The 15,576-nt window shown below is 41.6% G+C and overlaps 1 protein-coding gene across 1 annotated transcript; it reads right to left on the reverse strand.

Annotated features, from left to right (window-relative positions):
- Window positions 1-2,951: 2,951 nt before the first annotated feature.
- On the reverse strand, window positions 2,952-14,825 carry LOC311341110 (uncharacterized protein; the record flags this gene model as incomplete). The annotated part of the gene is made up of 6 exons (XM_084466013.1): window positions 14,708-14,825; window positions 14,094-14,516; window positions 12,757-12,961; window positions 12,442-12,674; window positions 3,524-4,003; window positions 2,952-3,194 (listed from the first exon to the last, which is right to left on the reverse strand). Exons 1-6 carry the CDS (start codon window positions 14,807-14,809, stop codon window positions 2,952-2,954), a joined length of 1,686 nt encoding a protein of 561 aa, XP_084322139.1. The 5' UTR covers window positions 14,810-14,825.
- Between the last annotated feature and the right edge of the window lie 751 nt (window positions 14,826-15,576).

A 15,576-nucleotide genomic window follows, 5' to 3' on the forward strand; every position in this document is an offset into this window, starting at 1 on the left:
CTTGTTTCTGTCATGATTCTTCTGTGAAGCTTCAGATGCAAGCTTGTATGCATTCTGTAGGTCTCTCTTCATGTTTTCCACATACTGCTGGTACTTCACTGCATCCTTCCCATCAGCAGAAGTGTTAAAGCATACGTCAACAGGCAAACGGGCTTCTCTTCCAAACATGAGCAAGTAGGGCGAATAGCCAGTAGCCTCATTCTTTGTACAGTTGTACGCGTGAACCAGTTGACTGATGCTCTGACTCCATTGTGACCTCTTGGCTGGATCCAAAGTTCCTAGCATTGACAGTAGCGTCCTGTTGAATCGTTCTGGTTGTGCATCACCTTGCGGGTGGTAGGGTGATGTTCGAGACTTACGAATTCCCAGCATCCCAAGCAATTCTTTGATGAGGCGACTTTCGAAGTCTCGTCCCTGAACTGAATGAATTCGTGAAGGTAATCCATAATGCACAAAGAATCTTTCAAACAGGGTCTTGGCTACAGTCAAGGCTTTTTGATCTTTGCATGGGAAAGCTTGGGCGTAACGGGAGAAATGATCTGTTACGACCAACACATTTGCAATCCCTCTGGAGTCTGGCTCAATAGACAAGAAGTCTATACAAACTAGGTCAAGAGGACCTGTACTTGTGATTTGACCCAATGGAGCAGCTCGTTGTGGAAGAGTCTTTCTTGCAATACATCTCCCACAGTTCTTTACATAGTTCTCAATTTCAGTGGTCATCCTTGGCCAGTAAAATCTTTCCTTCAGGAGTTCAGTTGTCCGTTCCACTCCAAGGTGTCCGGTGTCATCGTGGAGGGAACGCATGACCATCCGACGGTATTTCTCAGGTAAGACTAGCTGTTGTCTCTCGTCTCCAGACTGTTTGTTCACCACTCTGAAGAGAAGGTGATTCTTCACAATCAGCTTGGGACTTTGTCTTTGCAGGAGCACTATGCTTGGATCTTGACTCTTGGCCAAAGACTGAAGCTTACCAGTCTCAACTGCTTTCTTTACTGCACCGATGACTGGATCTTGTTCTTGAGCTCTTCTCAAGTCATGGTGACTCAATTGTTCCAAGTTGCTAATCTCCAACTGTGTCGGACAGGCATAGACACTTGGAACGCTCTCGGGATTGGCTCCTAGTTGGTCTATAAGTCTGTTTGACTCAGTTTTCTTGTATGGGGTAGCTATTTGGCAGATGGCTTTAACCCCAGGTGGAGATATTTCGTTCCAATCAGGTGACACTTCAGTGGACGGTAACTGACGTGACAGCAGATCAGCGTCAATGTTTTGTCGACCTGGTCTGTACTGGACTTTGAAATCATATGTGGCGAGAGCTGACAACCACCTATGTCCCGTCGCATTAAGTTTGGCACTTGTTAGGACGTATGTGAGTGGATTGTTATCCGTTCTCACCGTGAACTTAGCCCCGTAAAGATAATCGTGAAACTTGTCCACGACCGCCCATTTCAATGCGAGAAACTCCAGTTGGTGAATGGCATAACGCTGCTCAGGGCCACTGAGTTTGCGGCTTGCAAATGCAACAGGCCTCAGACCTTCAGGATATTCTTGATTGAGCACTGCGCCTAAACCATTCAGACTTGCATCAACATGGAGCACATAGGGTTTTGACGGGTCAGCAAATGCTAGCACTGGGGCATGAGTGAGGCAGTAGATGATGTTCTGAAATGCCTTGTTGCATTCTTCGTCCCAGCGTTCACCAAAAGGCTCTCCTTCTTTGAAGTAGAACTTCTTCTCCTGGGCAGTCTTGTACCTGTTCTTAGGAGGATAGCCCTTTGTGAGCTCAGTGAGTGGTCGAACGATGGCTGAGTAGTTCTTAACAAACCTTCGGTAGTATCCACAGAATCCGAGAAACGATCTCAGAGACCTCAGATCTGTAGGCACCTTCCAGTTCTCGACCGCACTCACTTTCTCTGGATCAGTAGCTATTCCTAGCGCAGAAACAATGTGTCCGACATACTTTACTTGTGGCTGACAAAACTGGCACTTGTCAATGGATACCTTCAGACCACACTCTTCCAGTCTGTCGAGCACTTTAAGTAGTCGTTCCTCATGCTCCTCTAAGGTCTTTCCGAACACGATGATGTCATCAAGATAAACAATCACCTGGAGCAGATGCATGTCACCCACGGCTCTCTCCATCAACCGTTGGAAGGTTGCCGGGGCTCCAGTTATGCCTTGGGGCATCCGTTGAAATTCGTAGAACCCTAGAGGGCATATGAATGCTGTTTTTTCTTGGTCTTCAGCAGACATGGGTATTTGGTAGTACCCACTCCTGAGGTCTAGCACGGAAAACCAACAACTGCCGGACAGGCAATCTAAGGCATCGTCGATCCGCGGAGTGGTATACTGGTCAGGGATTGTTCTGTTGTTCAATGTGCGATAGTCAATGCACATGCGTACACTTCCGTTCTTCTTCCTGACAATTACTATTGGCGATGCATATGGACTTCTGGACTCTTTGATGATGCCCGCTGCCATCAGGTCTTTCAGGTGGCGGCGTATGTCATCTATGTCTGCTGGGGCTATGCGTCTGGATCTTTCTCGGAATGGTCTGGTGTCACTGAGTCTTATGTGGTGCTCCACCCCCTTGGCGAGACCCACATCCCACTCCTCAAGAGAGAATGCATTACCTCTTTCAGACAGCTTCTGACGCAGCCTCTTCTTCCAGACCTCTGGCATCGGAGATTCATCAAAGTCAAATATCGTCTCATCCAGGACCTTAGATGTCGATTTAGGTCTCTGGGTCATCGTAACTGTGTCAGTGGGATACACATGAGCAATGACTGTCCCAGCCAACATATTGACTTCTCTCAGTGTCTCATTTCTCAGCAGTACTTCGAAACTATTTGCATTGAGCTCTGATGAAGGTAGCACCACAGGTTGAATGAGCACTTCGGCAGGTAGTGTCACAGAGGGTGATGTTTCAACCATGACAATGTCTCTCTTCAAGGGTTTCTTGCATTCCACTTTGCAGATGGCAGAGCGTTCACCTCTGGCAGGAACTGATAGAGGACCTGGACCCATCCATCTGACTTCACCAACGGGCTCTTCCACATCCATCTCTTGGCTATGGGAGAGTTTCGCTGGTTGTGATTGAGGTAAAATTCTGAATGAGCAAGCCTGCGCATCTGCAGTGTCAGCATCTTTGCACAGAGCAGCCAGGCGATGGAACAGGTTGGCATTCGTCCCTATGATGACAGGGCCATTAGGCTCAGGACAAATCAATGCTAACACGGAGATAGACTCACTCACTCCTGTGAGTGTGGCTGGAAACTCAACATCTACCACTACATAGCCTTGATACGGGTAACTGGAGGAACTCAAACCCCATATCGAAAGACCAGTGATAGGGTGAATGGGAACATTAGGTAAGTATCTCTGTTGCCACTTATATTATGGTGACTTGAGATCCACTGTCCAATAAAGCATTACATGAATGTCCATTGATCTTAATACAGAGAGTGGAGGCAGGACCTACCAAACCACTAGGAAGGTTGCTTTGAGCAGATGGGCGAACATTGCTCTTCTTGCAGTAGGCATCTTTGCTTGCAGTCTGTTGTGGACTTGGTTCACTCTTCCCTTCTTTGGCTTTCTTTAGCGAACGCAGCAGCTTTCGGATCACCTCAGGGGGGTTTTCTGATTCTTGACACTGGGTGGCGATGTGCCCATCACCACCACATCGGTAACAGAAGAAATTATCACGGCTGACTGATGGCCTGCTTCTCTCGAACGAGCTCACAGTTTGCTGCTGAAATGTCTTTCTTCTTGGAGTTTCACTGCCCTCTACTCTCATTACAGACATCTGTTGTTGCAGTTGCTGCACTTGAGTCTTCAGTGTCTGCACTTCAGGGTCTATTCGTGCCTCAGCACTCTCAAGAGCCTTCTGTGCTTTGGGTTCTGGGGCTTTAGGTGTTGCAGGGACCTTGCATGACTCTTCCAGCTTGGCACGCAGCTCCATGACCTCAGCTTTCAATGCTTGAACCTCCGTCAGTTTAGGCTGTGGTGACGCTTTTGTGCTCACAGGTTTCACTGTTGCATCAAGCTTACGCCTGGCAGCTTCATTTTCCTCCTCCTCACGAATCTCGTTCAGTAGAGTCAAGAAAGTAGGTGGGGATCCTTTTCTCTCTCTGAGTCTTAACTTCAACAACATCATGTCAGACTCTACAGCGCCACGAAGAAGTTGCTCAATTCTCACTCGATCAACTTGGGCAGCTTGTAGTCCACCTCTCTGAACTACTTGGTCATTGACGTCTCCATTCGACGGAGAAACTCGGACAGAGCTTCACAGGAGTTCTGGCGAAGAAGTCTGAATGCGAAATACAAATCTTCCCCAGACTCTGAAGTCCCAAATGCACTTTCCAGCGCAACAAGATACTCAGATGCTCTTGCATCACCATTAGACAATCTAACTGCCTTAATAATCTCAAGGGCAGGACCTTTTAAGCTTTCAACAATGCGCTTGCGCTTCTCTTTTTCAGCACAATCACTTTCTGCAATCATCAACTTAGCTTGCTCTATCCAATTCTCCATAGTTTCCTCTCCAGCTGGAGTAGGAACGACACCAGAGAAAACACGCAGTCGCTTGTAGGCAGTGGAGTCATTAGAACGCTTCGTTGCCTTCTCCAAGAGCTCACCAACAGCACGAATCACTGCTTCAGGAGAACTGGTAGGAAGCGGGGAAAGCAAAGCTTGAACATCACTCATGGATTTTCCTTCATCAAGTAGAAGTTTTCTGAGTTTTTCAGAGAAATCATCAGGGACAGGCTCAGTGTCTCTAACAACCACAATCTTCCATGCATGCGCACCATCCTTAGGCAACACATCAGAAGGAACACGAGCTGGATCAATCGTCTCACGACATTCGCACAGCACTAGCGAACTAGTTTTAGACGGACCTTCTTTTGAAGCACGAACACGTACTCTGCCAAATATTTTCACAGTTTCAACTGTGCTTTCAATAAAATCTACGGCAGCATCAGCCGGAACATCCAACAACAGCAATGCATGGTCGGGCTGAACCAATGCATCATTATACCACTCCAAAAGCTCTTGTTGCAAAGCAGAACTATTTCCTAATTCCATTTTTTTTTAACTCGAGATCAAAGACACCAATGAAAATTCAACTTAGCACTCTCTGGAGCATCAACCACGTTAACAAGAAGTAAATAAAAGCAAGAATCATCCCAGCGGGGCCTCCATTTTGTGTAGCGCCCCCTAGGCCTATATCCTGACACTAAAGGGCGTTCCTGAGTTCTTAAATTAACTTCCCAGTAAATATATATTATATATGAATTCTTGCTTACCTTCTGTTTAAGGGTCTACTTGTGTGTCTTTGCATGTACTATAAATAAACTATTCTATTTCCCTGTTAACCCTGTACTATTCACATCTCTTAAACTAATTTAAATAGTATTCCCATGAAATAATATATTCACATGTAAACCAATTCCCAATAACGTCTTAACACTAGAGAAATACTCAAGAGTCAGATGTTTAAATGTTAAATAAAAATATAGTTTACTGAATAGAAACTGTAATGAGTTATCAATAAAACAAAAATATACAAAATATGTAAATAACAGAAAAGTATTCCGAGAATACCTAGTGGCTTTCAAAACGAAATTAAATTACAAACGTTTGCATGAATAGGCTACACCTTCAAATGTAAACGAAATCAAATAATTAAATACACCTGAATGAATTTATACCAGACCTCTGTATTTAAGTAGAAAATAGGCTACAGTAATTGTACCTTCAACACTCAACAGTAAACATAACACAAATGACACTCGTGGGCCCACACACGCACACACACATTCACACGTGATTCACCCACCCCAGTCCTAGCCGGCCGGCAATGTTAGCTAACCTTTGAGCTAACCGTCGCAGTTCTGAAGCGTGGCTTGGGTGCGGCGTGGCCAAAAAAACAAAATACCGCTTCACTCCCGTTGGAGCAACCAAAACAAAGTAAAAACAAATATCCAACTCAAAGTCCGACTCTCGACTATGTTGCGTTGGCTACGCTATATTGCCATCTGGTGGAACCAACAACACGAAGGCCGTGTCCCAATTCAGGGGTTGCATCCTTCGAAGGACGCATTTGAAGACCGCATACGTCACAGCGGCGCGTCAAGTGCTGTCCCATTTCGAAGGGTCCTTCGAATGTGGCCGAGATATGCAGCCTTCGTTTCCCGGATTTGAAGGACGCATCGGATGCATCCTTCACGGCCCAACGTATCCCAACATTCATTGCGCGTTGGATATTTTTTCAGAAATGGCGCGGAGAGAGCGGAAGCAGCAGCTGCAGCGAATACATATTTAATGACTAAACTTTTTTTTAAATATAAAAGTAAGGTTGGGACCATTTTAAATAGGTAACTTTATTGTCAAAGTTCAATGACATTAACGCTAGACATATAACGTTAAACTAATTAACGTTAAGCCAACGTCCTCTCTTCCTCTTCACCCGGCGGTGAATCTTCTCCCACTCCTCCAATAAAACATAAAACATAACCAATACAATTATGATTTCTGGCTCCATATTTCTCCTCCGCTGTCCGGTTTGAACGGCAGCTGTCAGGGTTGCTAGGAGACAGGAGCGGCGCGTGGTCACGCAAGGTAAAGGACGTTAACGGCTGGTTACGCAATCCGGAAATGCTCCGTAGGCTAGACCGTCCCATTCCACAACGCTCGTTCGGCCTTCGATGCAGCCTTCGCGGTCTACGAAGGCTGCATCCTTCGAAGGACGCGTCCTTCGAAGGATGCAACCCCTGAATTGGGACACGGCCGAAGACAACTTTTCACGCTGCTTCTCTCCTTTCCTTCTCCCGTCTCTTCCGGTTTGCGACCTTTTACCCCACAGGTCAATTAGAGTATACGAAAGTAACAAAACAAAGTACATTTTACATAGACATCAAAATAATACATTTCACACTATACAATAAACTCTAGCAATGAAATATTTTCAAACAAAACCTCAAGGAATTAAAACATATTGTCCATCAACACAGCCGTGCCCCAGACTACAATTCCCACAATCCCTTTCAACCAAAACAAATAAAACAGATACGAACCACGACCAGCTCTAGACCCCATATCTCGTTTATCACTTCTTCATCTTATTTTCCAAGATAACTTAAATGTTTAACTATGAACTTTAACAAATGCACTTTATTAAATCCTAATGTATTACAACTGTCTAAGAGCGCTGCGCTACATGAATATATATTAGTTCAGTGTATGCATAATCATTTTGTCATAGAGGCTACTGGGGCTGTGTGTGGGCCCTAGCGGGCTGTGGGCCAGTGGCGATTCTAGACCGGTTTTAATGGGGGGGCTGAGATGGGGCCGGCTTTTCTGTTAGAGGGGCACAAATAAAATTGTTGACGGGGGGGGGGTTGGGTGGATCGCGGACGAGCGCTATTGCGAACGCGATTGTTGACGGGGGGGGGGGGGAATCGCGGACGAGTGCTATTGTGGGCGCGATTGTTGATGGGGGGTGGGGTTGCCTCGTTTGGGGGGGCCACAGGGGGGGCCGGACTCAGAGTTACGGGGGCACTGCCCCCCCCCCTAGAACCGCCACTGCTGTGGGCCCATATAATTGTCATAACCTTTCCCCCCTATACGACGGCACTGAGTACAGCACAGAGCAGCAGCTAAATCCGTGTATCATTCGTTCATTCGTTTTTCAAAATAAAACCAAAAATAAGAAAACGAAAAAACAATTCCTTTTCTCAGTATTCGTTTCCTAAACTAAAATGAAAAAACGGATAACGACTCGTTTTTTTCAGTTTTCGATTTTATGCTCAAATGAATAATGGAAAAAACGGATAACGAGCGTTTGTCACAGTCCATTCGATTTTCAATTAGAAATCAAAAATCAAAAAATGAAAAAGTGACAGATTATTTTGTTTTTTGTTTTTTAATCTAACACAAAAAACAAAAAAATGTTTGGTTTTTCATATTTCAATTGTAGGCTCAGATCAAAAATACGAAATGGAAAAACGGGCCACAGGAATCCGTGTATCATTCGTTCATTCGTTTTTCAAAATAAAACCAAAAATAAGAAAACGAAAAAACAATTCCTTTTCTCAATATTAGTTTCCTAAACTAAAATGAAAAAACGGATAACGACTCGTTTTTTTCAGTTTTCGATTTTATGCTCAAATGAATAATGGAAAAAACGGATAACGAGCGTTTCCCGTTTCATGTTGCAAGCATTTGGTACCTACACCGGAAATTACCGTCACCCGGAAGTGGCCTGGAGCAAAGCTAACGTTCGCAGAGCCAGTCTGACGTTACCAGAAGATAATTGGAAAATGGACATTTATGTCCTCTTCAAGGCCGACAAGAGGGTCACGTTGAGGCCTGACGACATGACCACGGAGAAGATAAGTGTTATTTTCCAGGTATGTTTTTTTTTTTTTATTTATTTATCTAACGTTCGTTTAAAACAACACTCGTGGTGGTAACGTTAGCTAGCGCACTCAGCCAAAACAGAAACGATTGCTGGATTTTTATTCAAACTGCACGTTGGTAACTGTTTCAGGTTCCACCATGACTTTATTTTCCACACTGACTGCTCGAACATAACCAGCAACAACAAGTTTCCCGGGGCAAACTTCATACTACTGTACATCCATGCATACGTCTTATCCGGGAGTGTACAACAAACACCCTTCAAAATAAAAGTCACAGTCACTCATAACAACACGAAGAGTGAATTCGCGTTCTTTCACATTGCTTATATTATATTATAGGCTATATATTAATAAAGTTACTGCTCACTGCTTGAGATCCAGTAGCATAACTTAGACTTCAAAAATGGTAGTAATAACGTTAATTATCTGATGGTTATAGTTTATGTAATCCATCTCAGTACAAAATTTTATAAATAACATAAAAAAAATTCCCCCACTTTACTGTTCTGATTGGGACTAATGTTATATGTTGATTTTCCAATCATTATTTAATTCCAAAGATTTTTATTTTATTTTTCAGAGATTATTTAGGCATTATCAAGCATGATGAATAACCTCTTAAAAACCCATCTGAAAATGTAAAGTAGGAAGGCATTTATGATTTTGATGATGTAATTAAAAAGAAAGTTACATTATGACCTTGTATAACTTATTAACTGGCTATAAATCTCTGTGTGTGTACAAATTTAATCATATGAATATGAACAGTGTTCAGGGCCTCTCTGTTAACCTATGTTTCTACCATAGGTCCAAAAAGAAACTGTCTATCTGACGGATGACCAAAATGTGGCCATATTTCCTTCGGATGGTTACTTCAGCTCCCTCGACCTTGTCAACAAGAGTCATTATGAAGTCCATGGTGACAGTACCACTGCGGAGAAATCAGCAGCAGTAGCCACTGGTCAGCGCTTTTCTTTTCACCGCCCAACCAGCACAGCCACAAGCTCCTCCTGTCCAACTTCAAGGAGCACCACAAAAAGCTTTGTTAGGTGAGGAAACTTTTACTCCTTGCTAAAGTATCCTTTGTCACCTCTGTTACCACTTATTTGTGGGCTACATTATTTGCATAGGTGGGTCCAATTCTGTTTGCTGGTAAACCCTGCATATTATGGCTCAACAGTTCATCCAAATATCATAATTTTAAGATGGCCAAATGCAATGTCCAAATCACAGGAGCTGCAGTTTTTAATGGTCAAATGTGTCACAGCATCACATTTTAAGTGAAGCATTTCAGGGCTTAGGAGACGTCCCATCCTTAAGAAGGAACATGAGGCCAACAACATCATCATCAGTTTTATATTTCATTCATTGAAAACCAAATGCAAAAATGACCTTTAATTTGAATTACCATCATTCAATTATAATAGTAATATTAGAAATAACATCAGTAAACAAATAAAAGCATTAACATGTTTCATTATACAGATTAATTACTTGTAATGCATAGTCTTTCCTAGTATGAAAACAGCATGTGACATTGTACTTTACATCAGATAACATATTGTTTCATATCATTTATTTGTAACGTACTTGGTTGTGTGTGTATTAAAAAAACTATGTTCTCATCAATATTCAGGAATGTCTTCAGTGCCGAAGTTGTGAATGGAAAACTGGAGACCAAGAAGATGGTGACAGTCCGCTTCTCTGAGTTTGAGGCTTGTGTGCAAACAATCAACATCAAAGTAACAGAAGCGCTTGGACAGCAGGAGACATTTATTTTGACAGATAGTCAGGGCAACGAAATCGTTGATTCCGAAGGAACTAGGGGTATGTTTAAAATGATTGCTGTGAAAATGCTATTTTCTACAATCACTTTAGGAGCTCATCTGCACAAAGTTCACACACTAAATGCTAAATGCTAAATGCATACACCTAAGTATAATTCTCACATTAAAGTACATTTTCCATTCATAGCTATCTTAAGTGCTTCAAATCTGTTTTTAGTGTCCTGTTTTTAAATTTCAAACCTACCTATACATTTTCACCAATACAGCAAATATTTAGTTGAAAGATAACAAAATCAGGTCAAATTTTCAAATTGCAGGGTCAGCATACTGGAAACAAAACTCCAGAAAGGTATTTGCAGTGCCTGAACAACAGATGGACCTGCTACAAGTTAACAAAAGAAAGAGGCTGAGGTAACTGAACTAAATATTATTCTTTTATCACATATTTAATTTTTCATTCGTTTTCTATACCGCTTATCAATCCTTTTTTTGCAGCAAACCATTAGCAAAGCTATGATGGTTCTTACTATTGTATGTGTAGTGTTTTAACTAATTATTAAAGTCTAATTAAATGTTACACTGTAAATGTAAAATGTTTTTCAGCCGAAAGGAAGATACTGGCCTTCAAGAGGTTATAGCCGACATTGAGGAGGTTGTCGAAGCAGCCCAGGGACTAAGAGAAGTGTCCAAGATGATCAAGGATTTGAGTGGATTTGCAGAGTCCACAATGACAACAACCCTGTGTCTTTCAGAGGCTGAAGTAGCTTCTTTAAGAATGGTCTTCGCCTGTCTTGTCTGCAAAGGTTGGCACTGTTTTATTATGGATCAATAGAAATATGGAATGGAATGAGACACCTAAGGCACCTTATACTACACTTCTCAAAATGTTATCTGTTTATTTATTCCTCTCTGTTTTGTTTTTTCCATAAAATGTAATATCAATTTGTACTATTGTTCATTATACCTATGTTTTTTTGACTCCTGAATTTGTAAAGTGCATTGAGACAATGTTTAAATAGTGAGTTTACACTTTAAATAAGTGGCTTGATTTATTCCTCTAATGTTATCATTCTAATAGATATCAAATGCAGTGTGGATTGACTTAATCTCTGGTCATCTTAATACAGATTTTGGCCTACATACGGCTAGATTCTAACACAATGAAAATAAATGATAAAGTACTTTTTTTTCCCATCTACAGGTCCTGTAGATAAGCCACTGTTCTCAACCTGCTGCAAAAGCCTTATCGGGTGTAAGGCATGTATTGTGACATGGAAAAACACCCACAGTTACTGCCCGAAGTGTCGTGCTGTTGACCTGGAGGGGAGCATCCATGAAGTGACGGGCCTCTCCGAGGCGCTGGCAGCACTAGAGAAATTATTCCACCCCTAATCCAAAACTCAATAATCCCTTATTGAGTTTTGTAATGTAGTGCCTAATGTATTATCTTAGAGTTCTAATGTTACAAGTTTGGCACTTTTTGTAAATTTGTGTTTTTGTACAAATAACATATCTTGACCAGTTCAAGGATTTTATTTCATTATGTAATGTTAAAGCTTAGTACTGTCACATGTTATATGTTGTGGCAGTCTGTACAGAGATTAGAATTTTTTGTAATGTAGTGCCTAATGTGTTATTTTAGAGTTCTAATGTTACAAGTTTGGCACTTTTTGTAAATTTGTGTTTTTGTACAAATAACATCAGATCTTGACCAGTTCAAGGATTTTATTTCATTATGTAATGTTAAAGCTTAGTACTGTCACATGTTATATGTTGTGGCAGTCTGTACAGAGATTTGAATTTTTTGTAATGTAGTGCCTAATGTGTTATTTTAGAGTTCTAATGTTACAAGTTTGGCACTTTTTGTAAATGTGTGTTTTTGTACAAATAACATCAGATCTTGACCAGTTCAAGGATTTTATTTCATTATGTAATGTTAAAGCTTAGTACTGTCACATGTTATATGTTGTGGCAGTCTGTACAGAGATTAGAATTTTATACTCTTTCTGCTTGACAATAAAAATATGCATGTGTTCTGAACAAAATTCTTCTTGAGCTTACTAAAACCAATTTCTTACAAAAAACACTGTAGGCTAAATATACAGTATGCATATGTCTCGTTAGACATACCCCCACCTCAAGTATAGGCCTATTTATCTGGCATGTCTTCGAGTAATGCTTATCAGGTACAACAATGCCTCCTGAAACATGCTGTAGTCATTGTTAACCACTGTTTCAAAAAGAAGAGACATGTCTGGAAACCTCTCTCCAAACAGCTGCTCAAAATGACATCGTTCTTGCTCTGATGAAAATGGGTCAGAGCCAAATGCAGATACCCAAGTCAGGGAGGACCCCAACTCCTCCTCGTACATGTGTGCTGCCTCAGCAGCATTGGGCAGCAGCTCTGTGGGCATTCTTGCTGGACAACTAGCAGCTGCAAGTTGGTTTGGTATCCCTCTGCCTAAAATTGGTAAAGATTTGTTTTTAAAATTTTGTCAGTTTTAAAACTACATTCATACTGTATAAATATTATCACACCTTACCTGGTATCCTGTGGGCGTTCCAAGACTGCACAACTCTTCCAAGTCCTATCTGACTCACTTGACATGCCAGGTTAGAGACACAAAATTTTGTTGTATTATCCTGCATATCGAGTAACTCCTGATCCAGCAGGCGAACCATGGCCTGTTTTAGGGGGTAGTTTACCCGATTGTTGACCTCTGGCCAAATTCTCTCCACTCGAAGGTTCTGTTTAAACGCAAAAAAAAAACTTCCTTTTACAATCCAAAAATCAGAAAAGGTAGCAGACGGCATTGATTTAACTATCACTGCTGTCAGGTTTTATCTGCATATTACACACTGGGCCAACTTTTTTTATTTTATTTAGGTTTGTAAATCATTTTCACTGAAAATATTTTGTTTAATTTCAAAAGGTCAACACTAAACATGTCAACTCTAAACATACCAACTAACTACAGTACTTTCAGTTACCGGGCTCCTTTACTGTGGACACTCTAACTACATTTAAGTCCAGTCCAGACCTCCTCTCATCCTCTCCTCTCATCCTCTCCTTTCATCCTCTCTTCTCCTCTCCTCTCATCCTCTCCTCCTCTCTTCTCCTCTCCTCTCCTCCTCTCTTCTCCTCTCTTCTCCTCTCTTCTCCTCTCCTCTCCTCCTCTCTTCTCCTCTCCTCTCCTCTCCTCCTCTCTTCTCTTCTCCTCTCAGCTCATTTTGAACTGTCAATTGTCTGTTGCACTTTGTAGTTTGGCCTTGGTGTCTCTCACTCTCTCTGTGTTTCCACAGATCCACCGGAGCTCCATCTCTGCAACCCCCCCCCCCCCTTTTCCCCGGCTGTTAAACTGGCCTGTTCCTATGAACCAGTCTGCCATCCAGTCCTCCCATTAAGCTGGTCTGCTCTCCCTGCCTCCCTTGCCTACCAGAAGCTTCCTCCTTCAGCTGTCGTTAACATTTCCATGTTTCTCACATTCTCTGTTGTAAACTGTTTTCTTGTCTGTAACAACATCTATGTCCCGTCTGTCCGTCCTGGGTGAGGGATCCCTCCTCTGTTGCTCACCCTGAGGTTTCTCCTGGTTTTCCCTGTTAAAAGGGTTTCTATGGAGTTTTTCCTCAGTCAATGTGAGGGTCTAAGGGCAGAGGATGTTGTTATGATGCCATGTGAAGCCCTTGCTTTTAAATCTGTACTGTACCTGCCCAGGGACTGCAGATGTAAAGGAGCGAAATAGCTAATCATAGCTAAATCTGGCATAAATCATTTTCTCTCATTTGAGATTTATGTATTTGTGCATGGCCCCCCTTTCATAAATAAATAAATACAATTTTAATTATTATCTTTATATGTAATCAGTAGGACAAAATTTACCCTTGAAGAAGTTGTCTGCATGTAAGGAAGCCTACTGATGTTATGTCTGTGTTGAGACAGCTTCTCTTGCATGTACAGGGTCAAATAAAACTCCCTGCCATGATCGACTCTGATTTGGTCCCACATTCCATTGTTGGCAACTGCTTTCCTGTAATAGAGAATTGTGCAAATTATATGGATACATGAATGTGGATATGATAAATTCAGATTTTTAACCTTGACTACTTGCCTGTAAACTTCCTCATAAATAACAAGATTGTTCTTCACTGGCATTGTGGATTCAGCAACAATTTTGCTGCTGAAACCATCAATAGCCAAGACATGTGTCACTCCAAACATTCCCAGCTTCTCATTCTGATCAAGGTGGAGTTTGTGGCCCATGTATTCCGCATGGTAAGGAACTGGATTTAGATTACGCGCTCCCTAAAACAATTACAATGCAATCCATGAAAAGTGCATTAACATTAAATCTGCTAAAATATTCTAATTATTCACAAACCTAATACATGCATGTACTGATAATATACTGTAAGTCTAAATTAAACTTTTCATGAGGTCACTCATTTCAAAAATCATCTTTTTGCTCACAAATACAATTAAAGTAGGTGACTCACCTGGCGGCGCAGCTCATTATATGGCTGGTGAACCTCTCTGAGAATCCTTCCCACTCGTGCTTCACCTGCTTTAACTCCCACAGATGACAGGTATCCTGTCATGAACTTTCGTCCATAAGTTGGACCTGTCTGTCAAGACAAAAAAGGGTTAAATTAAATAATTTGCGTAGCCTTGTAACTAAGACTTAATACTAATTTAAGGTTTACATTAAAAGTCAACAAGTCGACAAAAACTGTCGTGACTTTTGTGAAACTTGACATAGGTATAGCCTAACTACCTTTTACAAATTACACACATGACAAGGTCAAATATATTCACAGGAATTAGGCACAGTGTGTTTAATAGGGTGACCATGTTTTTATTTCAAAAAGAGGGCACTCATCCTCGCCTGGAAATACAAAGGCCCAGTGTGTAGTAATCAATAGGCTACATTTCGTAGCACTTTTGTCCCAATTAGAACAGTAAGTGGGGGATTTTTTTTTCTGTTATTAATTTATAAAACTAAACTTTGCACCAAGATGGATTCAACATCATTTTTAAAGTGTAAAGTGTCTTTGAGCATTTGTAAAAGCGCTTATAAATAAAATGTATTATATTATTAGTTATTATTTATCATTCACCACCGAATTGCGTTACTCAACAGCTTCTTCAAAACATGCTGATAGAGGAATGCATACATTTGGTTGTGCGTAATTACGCAGCAGAGCGCAGACAGGGACTACATAACTTGATTGTCGGAAAGGCACGAATGTTTAAAAAAGGAAGAAAAAATACCGTCATTCTGATCATAGGAGGCAACAATTGTCGGAATGATCAGACGTTTGACAGCAAATTAGGCTAAGTGTTGCCATTTAGACAATTAGAGGCT

Source organism: Micromesistius poutassou (genome assembly GCF_964030765.1).
Source record: "Micromesistius poutassou genome assembly, chromosome: 3".
Lineage (NCBI taxonomy): Eukaryota > Metazoa > Chordata > Actinopteri > Gadiformes > Gadidae > Micromesistius > Micromesistius poutassou.